Source organism: Microcaecilia unicolor, chromosome 3 (assembly GCF_901765095.1).
Source record: "Microcaecilia unicolor chromosome 3, aMicUni1.1, whole genome shotgun sequence".
Taxonomy (NCBI): Eukaryota; Metazoa; Chordata; class Amphibia; order Gymnophiona; family Siphonopidae; genus Microcaecilia; species Microcaecilia unicolor.
This window is the reverse complement of record NC_044033.1, coordinates 474,711,955-474,728,664: the sequence shown is the minus strand read 5'-3', so window position 1 is coordinate 474,728,664 and position 16,710 is coordinate 474,711,955. Positions and strand designations below refer to the sequence as shown.

The following is a 16,710-nucleotide window of genomic DNA, read 5'->3' as shown; positions in this document are numbered from 1 at the left end:
ACTGCCATTTATGTGCGTCAGTGTACACTTATTGCCATCCACGTGAATATTCTATAAATTTAAGCATGCAGAAAGATGCTTACATTTAAGCCATCTGTTAAAGAATGAGAGTGTTAATTCTGGTAAAGATTATGTTCCAACAGGAAATATCCAGTACACATATATAACACAATAGTGGCTAAATATTATACTAGCTAATACTGTAAACAGAAGTAAAATTATTTATGGGATATCAAGGCTCAATTTAATACAAGCCTGGCCTTGTACAGATAATTCTCATATTTCACCAATGGAAAAATGTTGCTGTCATAAAAGTCCAAGATGTAGATACCAAGTCTGTACTATTTAAATTAGTGAAAATTCTTACAACAGTTTGTTAGGTGAGGCCTACAGAGATAAATAGTTAAAGGTACTTTAATATTGTCATTTCATTGTACAGCAAAGAACTTTCTTACCTTCAAAAACCCTGAGAACTTCTTGTTTGATATACATTTTTATATCTTCAAACGAAACAGTATCAGTCTGAGGGGGAAGCAAGGATATAATATCAGTCCTCAAAAATGTAGAAATAAAAGAGCACAGATCACATCAGTATCAGGTCTCCAAGTATTGTCCTATGTTGAGTATCTAGATTTAGATTTAAGAGTTAGTAAGCCACCTTTCTAAATCCAAGCTCAAGAAGTAGCCTAATGGGTAAAGGTGAGATGCCTTCTGCCACCGACTCTGGGTCTCCCCGAGCATGCTCAGTTCTTGCACAAACTGAGCATGTGTGAAGAGTTCCAGCATCAGCGGCTGGAGGCTCCCCACTGTCTTCCAGGTTAGTGCAGCAGTGTGAGAAGAAGGGGAGCAGCTTGGCAGAGATTTTCTTTGGTTGGCAGGGCCTTGACATCCCTGCCAGCCATTTAATAGATGCAGTGCAGGTTTGGAGGGGGCTTAAGCCCAAAGTGGGGGGTTCAGATCCCCAAGGCACCCCTGTGGCTATGCCACTGCTTGAGACATAAGTTTACATAAGTACTTTTTCCATGTTTTGTGTGCTACTTTTAGGGCCCTGTCTACTAAGGTGCGCTAGCGTTTTTATTGTGCGCTAATGCTAGAGACACCCATAAGAATATATGGGTGTCTCTAGCATTAGCGCATGCTAATTTTTAGTGTGCACTAAAAACACTAGCAGGCCTACAGCGCGGCTTAGTAAACAGGATCCTTACTTCTTCATAACTCTTTTCACAGTTGTTAGCTTATGGTTAAACATAGCAAAAATGAATGCTAACCATAAAGGACTAGATTCAGTAAATGGCACTGAAAAAATGGTGCCAAAAGAATTGGAGTGGAGTCCTATTTTATAAACGGTGCTCCAAGTTGTATGCCATTTATAGAATAGCCCTTAGAGCTAGTTCCTGCATTAAACTTTGGCTGTGAGAATTTACCCCCAACCGAAACCTGATATAAATCCTGGTGCACAAGTTAGGCATTGATCCTTTGGATTCTATAACACTGCTGCATCTTGGAAGAAAGCTCCTCACCTGCCCATCCCCATCCCATGGCCACGCCTCCTTTTGGGTTACATAACATGAGATTTATGCACGTAATGTTAGAGAATAGCACATAGCAAGATGCGTGCACAACTCCCAGTTGAGGACAATTAACACTAGTAGTTGATTATTAGCGTTCAATTATTGGCGTTAATCGGTTTGTTAAGCAATTTAGATGCATGTGCATCTCAGGAATGTACACAAATTTCAATGCTCATCTTTGAGCACTATATATAGAATCCGGGGAAAAAATGTTTAGAAATAGAGTACAGACTAGTTTCAACAGGAACCCCTGAACTGGTGATGGCTGGTGTTGCATGGCGCACTTAGCATGGTAGCATTTTTAGCTCAAAGTAGAAATCAGCTGCAGTAAATGCTGAGACGCAAAAAACAAAAAGAAAACAGTGAGGTAAACCAAAAAGAATAACAAAGAATTCTTTATTGAAGATGCTAAAAAATGATCCGACACGGCCGTGTTTCGGCTCAAAGGCCTGCCTCAGGGGTCTTGATGAATCTTGGATGTTGTACTGTAGTGCTCAACAACAAGATTATATGCAAGGATCTAGCTGTAAAATCCTTCTATCATTTACATTAGCCAACTAATCGGCTACTGTTCTTCAGCGTTTTTGCAAGACAGATGATAACAGAAGGATTTCACAGCTAGATCCTTGCATATAATCTTTCCTGTTGTTGAGCACTATATTACAATATCCAAGATTCATCAGGACCCCTGAGGCAGGCCTTCGGGCTGAAACATGGCCGTGTCGGGTTGTTTTTTAGCATCTTCAATAAAGAATTCTTTGTTATCCTCCTTGGTTTACCTGACTGTTTTCTTTTTGTTGCTTACGGCTTTATGAGGTTTGTTCCTCCTTTTTGGCTGTTTTGTAAATGCCGAGATGCCCATAGGAATATAATGGACATCTTGGCTTTTACCGCCAGATATTTTAAGTTCAGTCCAAAGTGGGAGGATGTGCTATTGCTGAGAGTTAGGTCTTGCCATGTGTTTTCCATAATAAATTCAATTGTAAAACAAGCGACATTATTTATAGTTAATGCAAAAAACATTTGAAGTAAAGTTCATATAAGGATAAGATATAATTTGTTGATTGAACTTAAAAGCTTGTGCATTAATAATACATAATGTTCAAGGATTAATTTCTAAACCTACAGTAGAATTTATCATAGGAATCCAAGTACAAACAGCATGTCGATATAGCAAAGTATATGATTCATATAAAGATGTAATAAGACAACAACTGATACCAAAATGTTCATGTGTACATGTTGTGATACAATAAATATAGCTTGTTCTAGATATCCACTAGTCCAACAGAGAGGCAATACAGGTCCGCAGTCACCATAAGAACAGAACGGATCATAGATGATCAAAAAATAAAACTTTATTAAAAATGACTCATTTTCAATAAAGTTTTATTGTTTGATCTTCATATGTGATCCATTATGTTCTTCTAGATATCCAGTATCCTTCTATTAAAAAAACATTATCAATTGTTTTTCTATTTTACTTGTTGCTGTAAATACAAGTAAAATAGAAAAACAAGGGGCAATTCTACAACTGGGCGCAGAAAAACAAGGGGCAATTCTACAACTGGGCACCAAGGTAAGGTGCCAAGATGCAGCACTCTGAATGCAAATTCTTTAATGACTTCTGGGTGCCCATATTCAGTCACAGAACACTAGCTTCACTTGACAGCTATGTACCTACATTTAGGCATGCTCACTTACACAGTGTTAATAGCAGGCACAAATGCATCACATTAATATGTAACTTACTTTATTCTATAAGTTATGCACATAAGTGGAAGCCCTGTCCATGTCCTGCCCTGCCCCATTTGCATGCCCCCCTTGTTTTTACATACTAATGCCCACATTCAATATATGGCACCTAGAGTTACACACATTAAATTGGTGATAACAACCAATTATCAGAACTAATTGGCCCTAATTAGGATTTATGCGCATATCATACTCTATAATTATCTGCACATAAATCTTAATGTGTGTAACTGTTTAGGAGCATGTCTAGGAGCATTTTTTGGTGAGTTCCTAAATTTTATGCACGTAAATATGGAATTGTGTCTAACTATAGGCACCTACAGCTAGAACTGCTCCTAGCAGGCCTAATTGCAGGCCCATACAGTTAAGTTAGGCACAGTAATGCGCTAAGCACATTTCTATAAAGGATGCATACCATGATAAGAGTAATTAAATTTTCAGTACCAAATTTTAGGTGCTACTTATAGAATTCCATTCCGACCCTCCACTTATACCTCATACAATCACTATACAACTTTGTATTTGTTATCCACCGACTGGGCAAACGCCTTTGATGGTACTATGTAAGCCACATTGAGCCTACCAATAGGTGGGAAAATGTGGGTACAAATGCAACAAATAAATATATAAAAAATTTGGACCTAAGTGAATTGTGCCAATTATAGATCAGCAGTCCCCAACTAGTACTTATGTGCCTATGTGCTTGTATTTTATGCCATGCAAATGGCACTTAAATTTAGGGGCTAATTACAGAAAGAGGTATTAGTTTTCTATTTAGAAAACTGAGATCCAAATGATGGCAGATAAATTAATTCAAAATGGACACAACAGTCATGCCTTTCTGAACATTATTAATACAATTCATTCATGGATGGTTGCCTAAACCTATTAAACTATTGAATCTTGCCATTGATTCCATTCTTATTATTTTAGTCTATCTTGTCTTTATGACTACAGCCATCTGTTACATGTTCTGCTACATGGACAGAGTGAACCCCCAAGTCCGCACTTGACCATATCAACCTCTGGTAGAGTTGTGAGTAGCAATCAGTGGAATAATGTAGAGGAAATAAAAACTTTGCTGTTTTTGGTCCTTATGCTTCTCACAATGTCTGTGCTGAATTATTGCTGATTTTGTGCCATGTATGCAAAGCAGTGTTCTCTCAGCTGTACATTGCTCTCTGTGCTGTGCATGCAGAACAATGTTCTTTCCTCTATGACTCACCATCATGAGACATCGAAAGAAAAAAAAACACAGGCTAATCTGTGCAAGCGCTGACAGAACAAATTAATTTGGAGGCATGCAGGCACTCTGCTCAAGCTAATTTAAGGGGTCTTTTACTAAGCCGCTGTAACATTTTTAGCATGTACTAATGATTAGCATGTGCTAAACGCTAGAGACACCATTTTCCTATGGGCATCTCCAGCATTTAGGACGTACTAATCACTAGCGCACGTTAAAAATGCTACCGCGGCTTAGTAAAATACTCTCTTAATAAATGCTACTGTGGCTTAGTAAAATACTCTCTTAATGTATAAATGAAAAGAGATTTCTGTGCTTCTTGGGACTCACCTTGGACCTGATGAGGTGCCAGGATACCTGCATGGACACACTGCAGCTGCATATATTGTATATGCCATACTAACAAAATTCTATCTACATTGTCATTTGAATGCTCAGTTACTGAAGCATTATAAAACCTTTTGTGTCAGACAAGACACTGACTGAGCATTCTGTTCCAGGGACTGGCTACATTTCCAAGATGGTTGGATTTATTTTTCCAACAATGGTTCCAGCCAACCAAATCCTCCTGATGGTGGCCACATATGTGACCCTCAAGGTCACACCACCACGGCATGCAGAGAGATAAGCAAGAAAGTCTGAAGTCCAGTAAACTATTTGAGTCAGTGCTACATTGAATGGCACAACATAAGAACATAAGAATAGTCATACTGGGTCAGACCAATGGTCTATCTTGCCCAGTATCCTGTTTCCGATGGTGGCCAATCCAGGTCAGAAGTACCTGACAGAAACCCAAATAGTACCTACTCGCATTAGTAAAAGGGCCCTTAACTATTCCTACTAAAAGTTTTCTAAGTGGCTCTATTGATTAAAATAATATTTTTGTCATCTCATATTTGTTATATTGTGCTATAGGTGATGTTTTTGGCCACTGTTTTTTTTTTTGTTTGTTTCGATGAGTCAGATATATTGATGACATCTTTTTTATACAGATGGGATCTGAATCTCTATTAATGAATTTTTGTCAATGGATAAATCAATGTAATAAACATTTAGGGGTCCTTTTACTAAAAGGCTTTACAATCTGAACTTACTACAGATCTTAGTGCAGGACTTTCTCATGTGCTAAACCCAGATTGAATGCAGAAGGATTTAGGGTTTTTGCAGGTCCCCTGCTAATTTTTCCATTAATTTGCAGGACTTGCAAAAGATTAATGCGGGAGCACTTATCGCTTCCTATTTAGGAGGTGTTAAGTGCTCTCATGTTAACTCAGTGTTAGCCAGTTAGCATGTACTAATGCGAATGCACTAGCTCAGGGGTAGGCAACTCCGGTCCTCGAGAGCCGCAGGCAGGTCAGGTTTTCAGGATATCCACAATGAATATGCAGGAGATAGATTTGCATATCATGGAGGCAGTGCTTGCAAATCTATCGCCTGAATATTCATTGTGGATATCCTGAAAACCTGACCTGCCTGCGGCTCTTGAGGACTGGAGTTACCTACCCCTGCACTAGCTGGTTAAACCTTTCATGCCCATAACCCACCTCTTTCAAAAAATATTTCTATAAAAATAATGCACGGTTAGCGGGCAGAAAAGGGGATAATACCACAAAACCCATTAACATATTTTGGACTAGATTCTATATATGACGCCTGAAAAATTGGCACCGAAAATATTAACGCCTAGCCTTGCATTTGCCACATGGGAATTGCTAGCGCCAGTGGCGATCCTTGGTTGGCTGCCACCCGGGGCGGATCGCTGCTGTGCACCCCCCCACTGGGTACAGTGGTGTCTGTTCACACCCGGGTGCAGCACGACACCCCCCGGCGCATCTACTACTACTACTACTACTATTTAGCATTTCTATAGCGCTACAAGGTGCATCACCCAAGCCCCCACCCCAGGGTGGATTCTTACCTGCTGGGAGCAGCCGCGCGGCTGTTGGTTCCCTGCTCCCTCTGCCCAGGAACCTGTATTTACATCAAGATTTACTTGCCATCAATGAATGTGCCTAGAGTTAGGCACAGGCATGGCCGCTAGGTATATTCTATTAATTGCACCCATATCTAGATGCAGTTTACAGAATACTCCTAGGCAGTAATGTTTTTGGCACCCATTTTTCAGGCACCATATATAGAATCTAGTCCTATATATGGGGTCCTTTTACTAAGGTGTGCCGAGAAGTGGCCTGCACTGGTGTAGATATGCGTATTGGGCACGCACAGGTCCATTTTTCAGTGCACTTGCAAAAAGGGCCTTTTTTTTCTTTGGCCGAAAATGGATATGCGGCAAAATGAAAATTGGTGTGCATCCATTTTGGGCCTGAGACCTTACCGCCACCCATTCACTTAGCAGTAGGGTCTTATGCATTAACCGGGCAGTAATCATCAGCGCACGTTCAATGCCAGTTACCTCCGGCGTGCGTAGTGGGCGCACATAAAAAATGAAATTACTGCCTGGGCCACGTGGTAGCTGGGCGGTAGTTCTGAATAGGCGCACATTGGGCACATGTAGGCGCCTACGCGGATTAGTAAAAGGGCCCCTATATTTGCTATTTGTTCCACTTTGCAGCCTTACTGCATCCTCCATGGATCTTATTCTTACTCTCTTTCCTGTGTCTTAGTAAATTTTATTTGTTATTCTTTTATTGAATTAAAAGGTGCTCAGCTTGTATGCTCATGCTCCTGTTTTCAAAATATTCACTCATTCCTCTTAAAGTGGTTGTAGTAAATTTGTGATGGAATGAGTAACCTAAACACAGTTCCCCTTAAGTGCACTTTTTCATAAGGTCACCTTAACAGAAAGTTAGCAAGAGTCAGGAGGGTGAAATTCAGTTGGAGGGAATGAAAAACCCAAAGCAAGAACTAGATGAGGATGCCCAGAGCAGGAAGAGAAGACATCCAGAGGTGTTTCTTTGGTCCAGGGACTGCAGACCAGAAATCTGACTGAGGTAGGAAAAGGTTTTTCTTTTTAACCCTGAGTAAAATCTAATCTTGAGACTTGGCAGGATCTAGGCTTCTGTTAGTTTGTTATTAACTTCAAGCCAATTCTCTGCAGTAGTGGCTTATTGAGGCCCGACAGGAATAGTTCTTTTATTTAATCAAATTTGGATTAGCAGTTGATCTACGCCACTGTTGAGTTTTATGTCTGAATAGAGAGAAAAGCTTTCTTTAAATGCTATTAAAGAGTTTAATTTACCTTTATACTGCAGGCTGCCTGTATTTGTGATGGCTCAGTGCTTTAAGCCCTGCTTACTCTACTACAGTATTTATTCTTTAGATGTATCAGCATGAAGCTTGCACAGAGACAGTCAGCATAAACATCTTCCTTATCTATTTTGATTTATGATGTTGAGAGAAGCTAAGTAGACAAATCATTCATAAATTTGAGCACTAACACTGCTTTAGGATTAGGAATCAAATATAAATCAGGGTTTTAGACATTGTAATAATTTTGATGAACTGTCAGTTGAATGATCAAAAAAATATCTCATATATGCTACTGCTACACTACATAACTCAGATATGAAAACAATATGTTATAATATATGGACCTAGAGACACAAAAAAGAGGGTAAAACAGCATACAAAATAGTACAGAAAGAAGAAAAAAAGCAACACTGGGCCTTCAGGATTGAGATAATTGATGTCCTTTTTATTGTGAAAATGACTCGACACGGGCCGTGTTTTGGCGTACAAACGCCTGCCTCAGGAGTCTAGCATAAAACAACATATAAATGTATTAATCAAAAAAAAGTCATAAATAAAAGCATGTACACATAAAAAAACAAACCATATATAAAAATTTTACCATAAATAATAAATCAAAATATACACATATTAGAAAAATAGATAATTATTTTGTATAAACAAGTATATATATAGAGAGAAATACATATATATATATATGAAAAAATGATAATAATATATGCTTTTTTAAAAAATTGAGAGAGACCAGTATTCATTCATAATTGCATGATTGGATATGTCAACAAACACTTACGTGACTTCTGTCCTTAAATGCTGCAAAAAATTACACTGTAATATATGGACCTAAAATCTGGGTATTCTATGGGCTGTAACAGGGATAGACCATTTCATATGTTTTGAAGAACATTGCTTGGCCTAACAGTTTCTGCTATTTTTCTGAGACTAGAAGCAGGACAGACTTCAGCTTGGCTGAAGTCCAAAATTAACTGAGTGCTGGATGTATGACTATCTAATTAGTGCTATACATAGAAGGTGAAGTCCATGAAAAGACTGTCAAACCATCTGTCCGATAGAAATAGTTCACAAGTTGTTATGCAATGTGGTTTGGAAATCGCTATGCTGAATGAAGTATTTCAATAAAATCAAACAATTTTAAACACAGAAACAACAGATAAAGACCATTTGGTCTACTTAGTCTGTCCAGTCGTGTCTGCCTATCCCCTGTTTACTACTTTGAATGGGCTATGTTGGCATTGCTGCACGGCAGCTGCTTAGTAAACAGGAGGGGGAGGGTATATGTTTTAAGAATCTCTCACAGTTATCAATACAAGCTTGACATCTAGTTCTGGTCATCACCATTCCTCTCCTGTTCCATCACCAACTATAATAAATAATTTGGAGGGGGGGGGGTCATAGTATTTATATTTGATTTTGTTCCTCAGCTTGACCTCATTATTGTAGAAAGATTGGATATATGCATGACATTTGAATCCTGCCTTTGCCATTCTCAACATGCTACTCTAAACTCTAGGCTATTCCTCCATATCACACACACATGCATACACATATACATGCACACATCTGTACTGTTATGATCTTGATTCTACCTGAAGAGAGACTTATGAGGTTATACTGATATCTGTGTATTTTGTGGTTTATGGACTATGGCTATGGCTTGAGGTACATGTTTGACATTTTGGGGATGCAAAAGGACTTAGGAAGGGATGTAACTTTTGCACTTTAGATACTTGGGAGATAATTAATGAAGTGGTATGTTGGAAAGAAATGGTGAGAGTAGGAGAATGAATTGGACTACGGAGAAATAAAGAACCAGGGCAATTAGAAAAGATTCTACTTGTATACTGAGGTGCCGATATTCAAAGCGAGTTAGCTGGCTCCTGACCAGTTAAATTGCTTGGTTGAGGCTAGCTGCTAATTTTCAGTGCACTTTACTGGCTAAGTGCCGCTGCAATTCGTGATATGGGCTAGATTCTATATATTGTGCCGAGATTTCCGTCGGGAAATTGAAGTGTATTCTATAAAGTAAGCTTTAATTTAGGGGTACTTTATAGAATATGCTGAGCACTGGTCCATGCGACTAAATTTAGTCACGGTCAATTATGCCAACTAAAACCTGGTGTAAATCCCAATGCTAAATTAGGCACAGAGCAGATGTATTCTATAATAACATGCATAGATTTTAGAAACACCCACAATCTACCCATTTCACGCTCATAACCACGTCCACTTTTCAACTATGCGACTTAGAATTTATGTGCACCACATTACAGAATACGCTTAGCAAGTAGTGTCTGTAAATTCTAATTAATGTCAATAAGTGCTGACAATTGCTTGTTAACATCCAATTATCAGCGCTGATTAGCTTGTTAACTAATTAAATTATGTGTGTTGTTATGGAATACGTGTTGATTTCTGCATAGAAATCTCGGCGTGATATATAGAATCCTGGGGATAGAGCACGGACGTAGTTTGACTGTTTCATTTGGGGGGCAAAGGATGGGGCAGAGCATATTAGCATATTCATTTGCATATATATATATATATATATATACAAATGAAGATGCTAATATGGAGGAAGGAAGGAAGGAAGGAAGGAAGGAAGGGAAAAAGAGCTGGCGTTTTTGGGGAATAACCATAATGAATATGTATGAGATATCAAGCCAGCTCTTTCTCCCTCCCTCCCTCCCTTCCTTCTTTCCTCCTTACCCAGCACTCCCTCTTCCTCTCCATTAGTATTTCCCCACCCCCTTTCCCATACCATGACTGTGTTGACCTTAGAAATGTCTAGGCTCTATAGTAGAACAGGGCAATATTAAGCTAATGAACTAGGTACACAGGATCCAAAGCCCTCTGCCTACCGCAGGGGACCAGGAGCAGCCACTAGAGCGACCCCCAGGGGTGACAGCATATTTGCAATAACTTTGTGGTTAAACTTCTGTTAGCTTTCTGCATCAGCTCCTCTGTATCCCTAATTGATTTTAAATTGACACCTACAGGTTCAGAGGTAGGGCACTTTGCTCTTCTCCATCCCCACTGGCTGCCTACAGCTGTGTACTTGAGAAAATGTAAAATAAAAAGAGCCAGAACCCATCAGGAAACAGAATATATTCTCACTGAAATCTGGCCATCTGAATTGTATATTTATTTATTTTCTCCTCCACCTTGTAAGGCACTGCCCTCCCAACAAAAACAGTGTTAGAGACTAAAGATGGACCAACAATAAAGAACGACAACGTGGTTGCAGGCAGCAGCAGCTCACAGGTTTGCGTGCTGTGTTTTGAGTGAACGGCGAAGGCTGTGTGGGGGAGTGGAAAAAACAGAGATTTACCAAATGGCTTCTTCCTTCCTTACAGTGGACTAGATAGGCTGGCTGGCTCACTTCCACTAGTACCGAAGAGTTGCAGTGGCGAACTGGCGGTAGTAAAAGCACCAAACAGGTAGCTGGACTCTGTCCTTCGCTTCCCTGCCCTCTCAGCGTCCCGCCTGCCTGAAAGGAAATGATATCAGAGGAAGGCGGGATGCAGAGAGGGCAGGGAAGCGAAGGACGGAGTCGAGCTGCCTGTTTGGTGCTTTTACTACTGGCGCCCCGCCCGCCAGTTTGCTGCTGCGACTTCAGGTAAGAAGATAAGTCGTAAGTCGTTTGGGGGGGCAATGCCCCCCCCTTGCCCCCCAGTCTACGCCCATGGGTTAGAGCCTAACTCAAAGCATTCCGGGGGCAGAGTTAGCACTTGGTGCTTAAATGCTGATATTCAGCCCTTAAGCGGCCAAGTTTAGTGTATAAATGGGACCGAATAAAAGTCCCTCCTATTTTTATGTGCTAGTCCATGGCCGCTTAAGTGCTAAATATTGACTTAAGCAGCTATGTGTTAGCCAGGTTAAAAATAACCAAATATCCAAAGCCGAAGCCAGGTCCCAGCATTTAATATCTGGGAATAACTCCATAGGTTGTGAGCAAAACACTCACTGCCGCTGGCTGAAAAATGGCAAAGGAAAAGAACAACAATATAATTAAGAAAAGCTCAAGCACATAAGACCACACATACCAAAACATCTACTAAAAGCTCATTTTACAAACCACCCAGCCTAATTCCCAGGTAATGAAAGACCAAAGGCAGTTTGAAAATAATAGGCATTAAGATGTTGTTTAAAATATGCCTGTGGGAGCTCATTCCACAAGAACGAGGCAGGGTAGTAAAAAGCCCCCCTCCTAGTGGATTCCAAATGCACTCTGTTTGGAGCCAGAATGACAAACTGAGATGTCGATGTTGATCTCAATACCCTTAGCAGAGTATAAGGTACAAGGAATTCTGTCACCTTTTCATAAAAGGCCTTATGAGCAAGCACCAATATCGTAAATAAAATTCTAAATTGCACTGGCAGACAATGAAAGTGGCAGTATAATGGAGTCACATGATTGCATTTATAGGCTTGCCCCAGTATATGAACAGCAGTATTCTGCATTGCTTGTAGCTTCTGAAGGTTCAACCATGACAAGCCTGCTAAAATCGCATTAGCAAAATCTAAGGAAGAAATAAACAAAGCCTACAATAAAGTATAAAAAGCTTGTTCATCCACATAATCCCTTATAGCCCCCAGTTTACGTTCTGTAGCATATTCCCTACGAACTACTAACTTGAAATTACCAACCACTGAAACTGACTCACTCAACAGAGTCCAAGGAATGGAAGAACAAACTGTCCATTAAGTGACCCAGTTTTTATAACCAAACGGTGAGTACTCAACCAATGGAAGACCAGACAAACATTCTTGCAAAACCACTCAACTTGAGGGTAGAGCTTGAAATTCTCACTACCAACAAGAGATGGTCAGCATATGCATAAGGACTAACAATGTTCAATGACTGAGAGTAAGGGAGAAAGAAACAAACAGGTTGAACAATAAAGATGAAAGTGCAGAGCCCTGCAGGACCCCCACAAACCATAGGTTGAAGGAGAGAGGTCTCCAAACCATCAAGCTATAATTTAAATACAAGCACTTATGCCAGCTATAGAGCTGATGTAAATGTTCATGCCTAAATTGATAATGTACTTGTGTAGCTTGTGGTATTCTATAATTTAAACATGCAACTACATACCCTGCCCACATTCCACCCAAAGTCTGCCCATGTGTACATCAACCTGCAAAGTATATGTCACTGAAGATAGGTAAACATAACAACACAAGAAGAGCCATACCGAGTCAGTCCAATGGTCCATCTAGCCCAGTATCCTGCTTCTGGCAGTGGCTAATTCAGGTTACAAATACCTGACAGAATCCCAAATAGTAGCAAGATTCATGCTACTGATCCCAGAAACAAGCAGTGGCTTACTCCATGTCTATATTAATAGCAGACTATGGACTTTTCCTCCAGGAACTTGTCCAAACCTTTTTTAATCCCAGATACACTAACTGCTGATACCACATCCTCTAGCACCGTGGTCCAGAGCTTTACTATTCACTGAATGAAAAAAATATGCCCTCCTGTTCATTTTAAAAGTAGTACCATGTATCTTCCTTGAGTGTCCCCTAGTCTTTGTACTTTTTGAAAGAGTAAAAAATCGATTTACGTTTATCTGTTGTTCACCACTAATGGGTTCATTTTCGAAAGAGAAGGACAGAAACGTCCAAATCGGTATAATTGAAACCTGATTTTGGCCGTCCCCAACTGCAGTCCGTCGGAAGGACGTCCAAATTTCAAGGGGGCGTGTTGGAGCCGTAGCAAAGGTGGGACTTGGGCGTGCCTAACACTTGGATGTCTTTGACCCATAATCGAAAAAAGCAAGGACGTACCTGACGAACACTTGAACGTTTTCACCCGGACGTGTTTTAATTACAACTAAGGCACAAAACGGTGCCTGAAATGACCAGATGACCACCGGAGGGAATCGGGGATGACCTCCCCTTACTCCCCCAGTGGTCACTAACCCCTTTCACCCTCAAAAAACATCTTTAAAAACATTTCGTGCCAGCCTCTATGCCAGCCTCAGATGTCATACTCAGGCCCATGACAGGGCATGCAGGTCCCAAGAGCAGTTTTAGTGGGTACTGCAGTGCACTTCAGACAGGCGAACCCAGGCCCATACCCCCCTACCTGTTACATATGTGGAGGAAACAGCGAGCCCTCCAAAACCCACCACAAACCCACTGTACCCACATCTAGGTGCCCCCTTCACCCGTAAGGGCTATGGTAGTGATGTACAGTTGTGGGCAGTGGGTTTTGGGAGGGGGGGGGGTTGGGGTGCTCCGCACACAAGGTAAGGGAGCTATGTTCCTGAAAGCATTTTATGAAGTCCACTGCAGTGCCCCCTAGGGTGCCCGGTTGGTGTCCTTTCATGTAAGGGGGACCAGTGAACTACAAATGCTGGCTCCTCCCACATCCAAATGGCTTGCATTTTGACGTTTTTGACATTGACGTCTTTGGTTTCGAAAATCGCCGAAAGTCATAAACGTCCATTTCTAGGGCCATCCAAATTTAAGGATTTGGATGTCTCTGACAGTATTTTTGAAATGAAAGATGGATGTCCATCCTTTTTCAAATATACAGGTTTCCCCGCCCCTGGATTTCGCCGTTTTGCAAGGACGTCCAAATTGCAACTTGGACATTTCTTTCGAATATGCCCCTCCAAGTATTTTGTAGACTTCTATCATATCTCCCCTCAGTCATCTCTTTTCCAAGCTAAACTAACTTCTTAAGCCTTTCCTCATAAGAGAGGAGTTCCATCTCCTTAATCATAATGGTCACCCTTCTTTGAACCTTTTCTTATTCTGCTATATCTTTTTTAAGATACAGCAACTAGAATTGCACATAAAACTCAAGGTGAGGTCGCACCATGGAGCGTATAAAGGCATTATAATATTCTTTGCCTTATTTTATATTCCTTTCCTAATGATTCCTAGCATCTTGTTTGCTTTTTTGGCCACTGTCACACGCAGGGCAGAAGATTTCAGCATATTGTCTACGATGACACCTAGATCTTTTTCTTCGTTGCTGACTCCTAAGGTGGAGCTTAGCATCAAGTAACTATGATTTGGATTATTCTTCCCAATGTGCATCACTTTGCATTTGTCCATATTAAATTTCATCTGCCATTTGGATGCCCAGTCTTCCATTTTCCTAAGGTCTTCTCTGCATATGTTCTAACAACTCTGAATCATTTTGTGTTGTCTGCAAATTAATATCACTTCACTTGTTATTCCCATTTCCATTGATAAGTATGTTAAATAGCACTGGTCCCAGTACAGATCCCTGTGACACTCCTTCATTGAGAGAAATGGCCATTTAACCTTACCCTCTGTTTTCTATCCATCAACCAATAATTTTAGGAATGCCCATGTTCTGCCTATGATCCTCCCATTTTTGTGCCCCCTTTTTGAACTCATGCATAAAATTTAGGCATGGTTCCCACACCTATGTTTATGTACCTATATTCCAATTAAATCTAATTAGTGCCAATAAGTTTTTGCTAATTATCAGTGCTAATTAGCTTTCTGTTCAATTAAATTGTGCATGCAAATTGGGCACGTTGCCAAATTTGCATGTGTAATTTTTAGCAACTTTTATAGAATTAGGGGGTAAGTGTCCAACTTGAATAGCCTTCTGTGTCCTAATAACAAACGTTTTTTTTTTCCAGTGAGTGACCTCATCTTAGGTACAAGCAGTGGTACCACAGCTACTTACAAGTATTTTTATAGTGTCTTGAAAGTTTAATATTTCCATGTGTTTTCTTACCTGAGCACCTACAGGTCTTGCATGTCCTGGTGGTCCAGGATAACCTTGCTCTCCTGGTGGTCCAATAGACCCCTTTTCTCCCACTGGACCAGGTTTTCCTCTTTCACCCTGTGGTCCTCTGTCTCCTGGTATACCTGGATCTCCCTATTCCCATATAAGAAAAGAACATGCAATAAGAGAAAAACTGTATTAATGTTATCTTATTCCAAGTAAAACTTGTAGTATTGTATTCACTTTGGCCACACCATTTGACATTTTAAATAAGATATTGTTTCTTTCTTATGAAATCCTAAGAGAAAAAGGCATTCTATTTCTATTTACTATTACAACAGAATCAACAGTAAAACAAAATGATCACACATGAAAGCAACAAAAGAGGGAACTGCAGTTGCCAAGTAACGCCAGAATGCGAACAGTGTAATTGCAGGCACCCAATTCCACTATTAAGGTAGTTGCTTTCTGGTAATTGTTATTCTCTGATGACTGCTGGGAAAAGAGCCAGACTGATGGATCCTACAGCATTTATCATGTATGAACTAAGAGAATTCTGCTAACATTTTCGGAGATAGGTTTCATGCATGAGTAGAGATTTTTCATGCATCCTCACACCTGCTGCTCTATAATGCTTTTTTGCCATAGCTCTTAAGTAATTTGAACAAGCATTGTAGGAACAACTTCCAAACAGGGAGGGAGATATGTAATTTGATTCACTGTACTACGGTCATCAGAGAATAAAAAATACAGGCAATCAATTCTCTTTTCTCTGATGACAAGTTGCTACAAAGAGACCATTGAATGCTCTGAACAAACATTGTCTTGGATAAAAGATGAGCAGATCCTATTGTAAGCCACCTCAAAGTTGTCAAGAAAGGTGGTGTGGAGGGGCATAATCGAACGGGGGCGCCCATCTATAAGGGCGCCCATCTCTAATGATGGCCCCGTAAAGCGGCATACCCGACCGTATTATCGAAACAAGATGGGTGGCCATCTTTAGTTTCGATAATACGGTCGGGGATGGCCAAATCTCAACATTTGGGCCACTCTTAGAGATGGCCGGCATTGGTTTTCACCGATAATGGAAACTAATGGCGGCCATCTCAAAACCGGCCAAATCCAAGCCATTTGGTCATGGGAGAAGCCAGCATTTGTAGTGCACTGGTCCCCCTCACATGCCAGGACAC

The 16,710-nt window shown here is 40.4% G+C and overlaps 1 protein-coding gene across 1 annotated transcript in view; it reads right to left on the bottom strand.

The window, feature by feature from the left end:
• COL19A1 (collagen type XIX alpha 1 chain) overlaps window positions 1-16,710 on the bottom strand; it is a 946,027-nt gene that overhangs the window by 57,290 nt on the left and 872,027 nt on the right. Inside the window, exons 51-52 of the mRNA XM_030199003.1 lie at window positions 15,530-15,673; window positions 456-522 (exon numbers count right to left, since the gene is read on the bottom strand). Coding sequence (XP_030054863.1) covers window positions 456-522; window positions 15,530-15,673 — 211 coding nt within the window. The remainder of the gene's footprint in view (window positions 1-455; window positions 523-15,529; window positions 15,674-16,710) is intronic.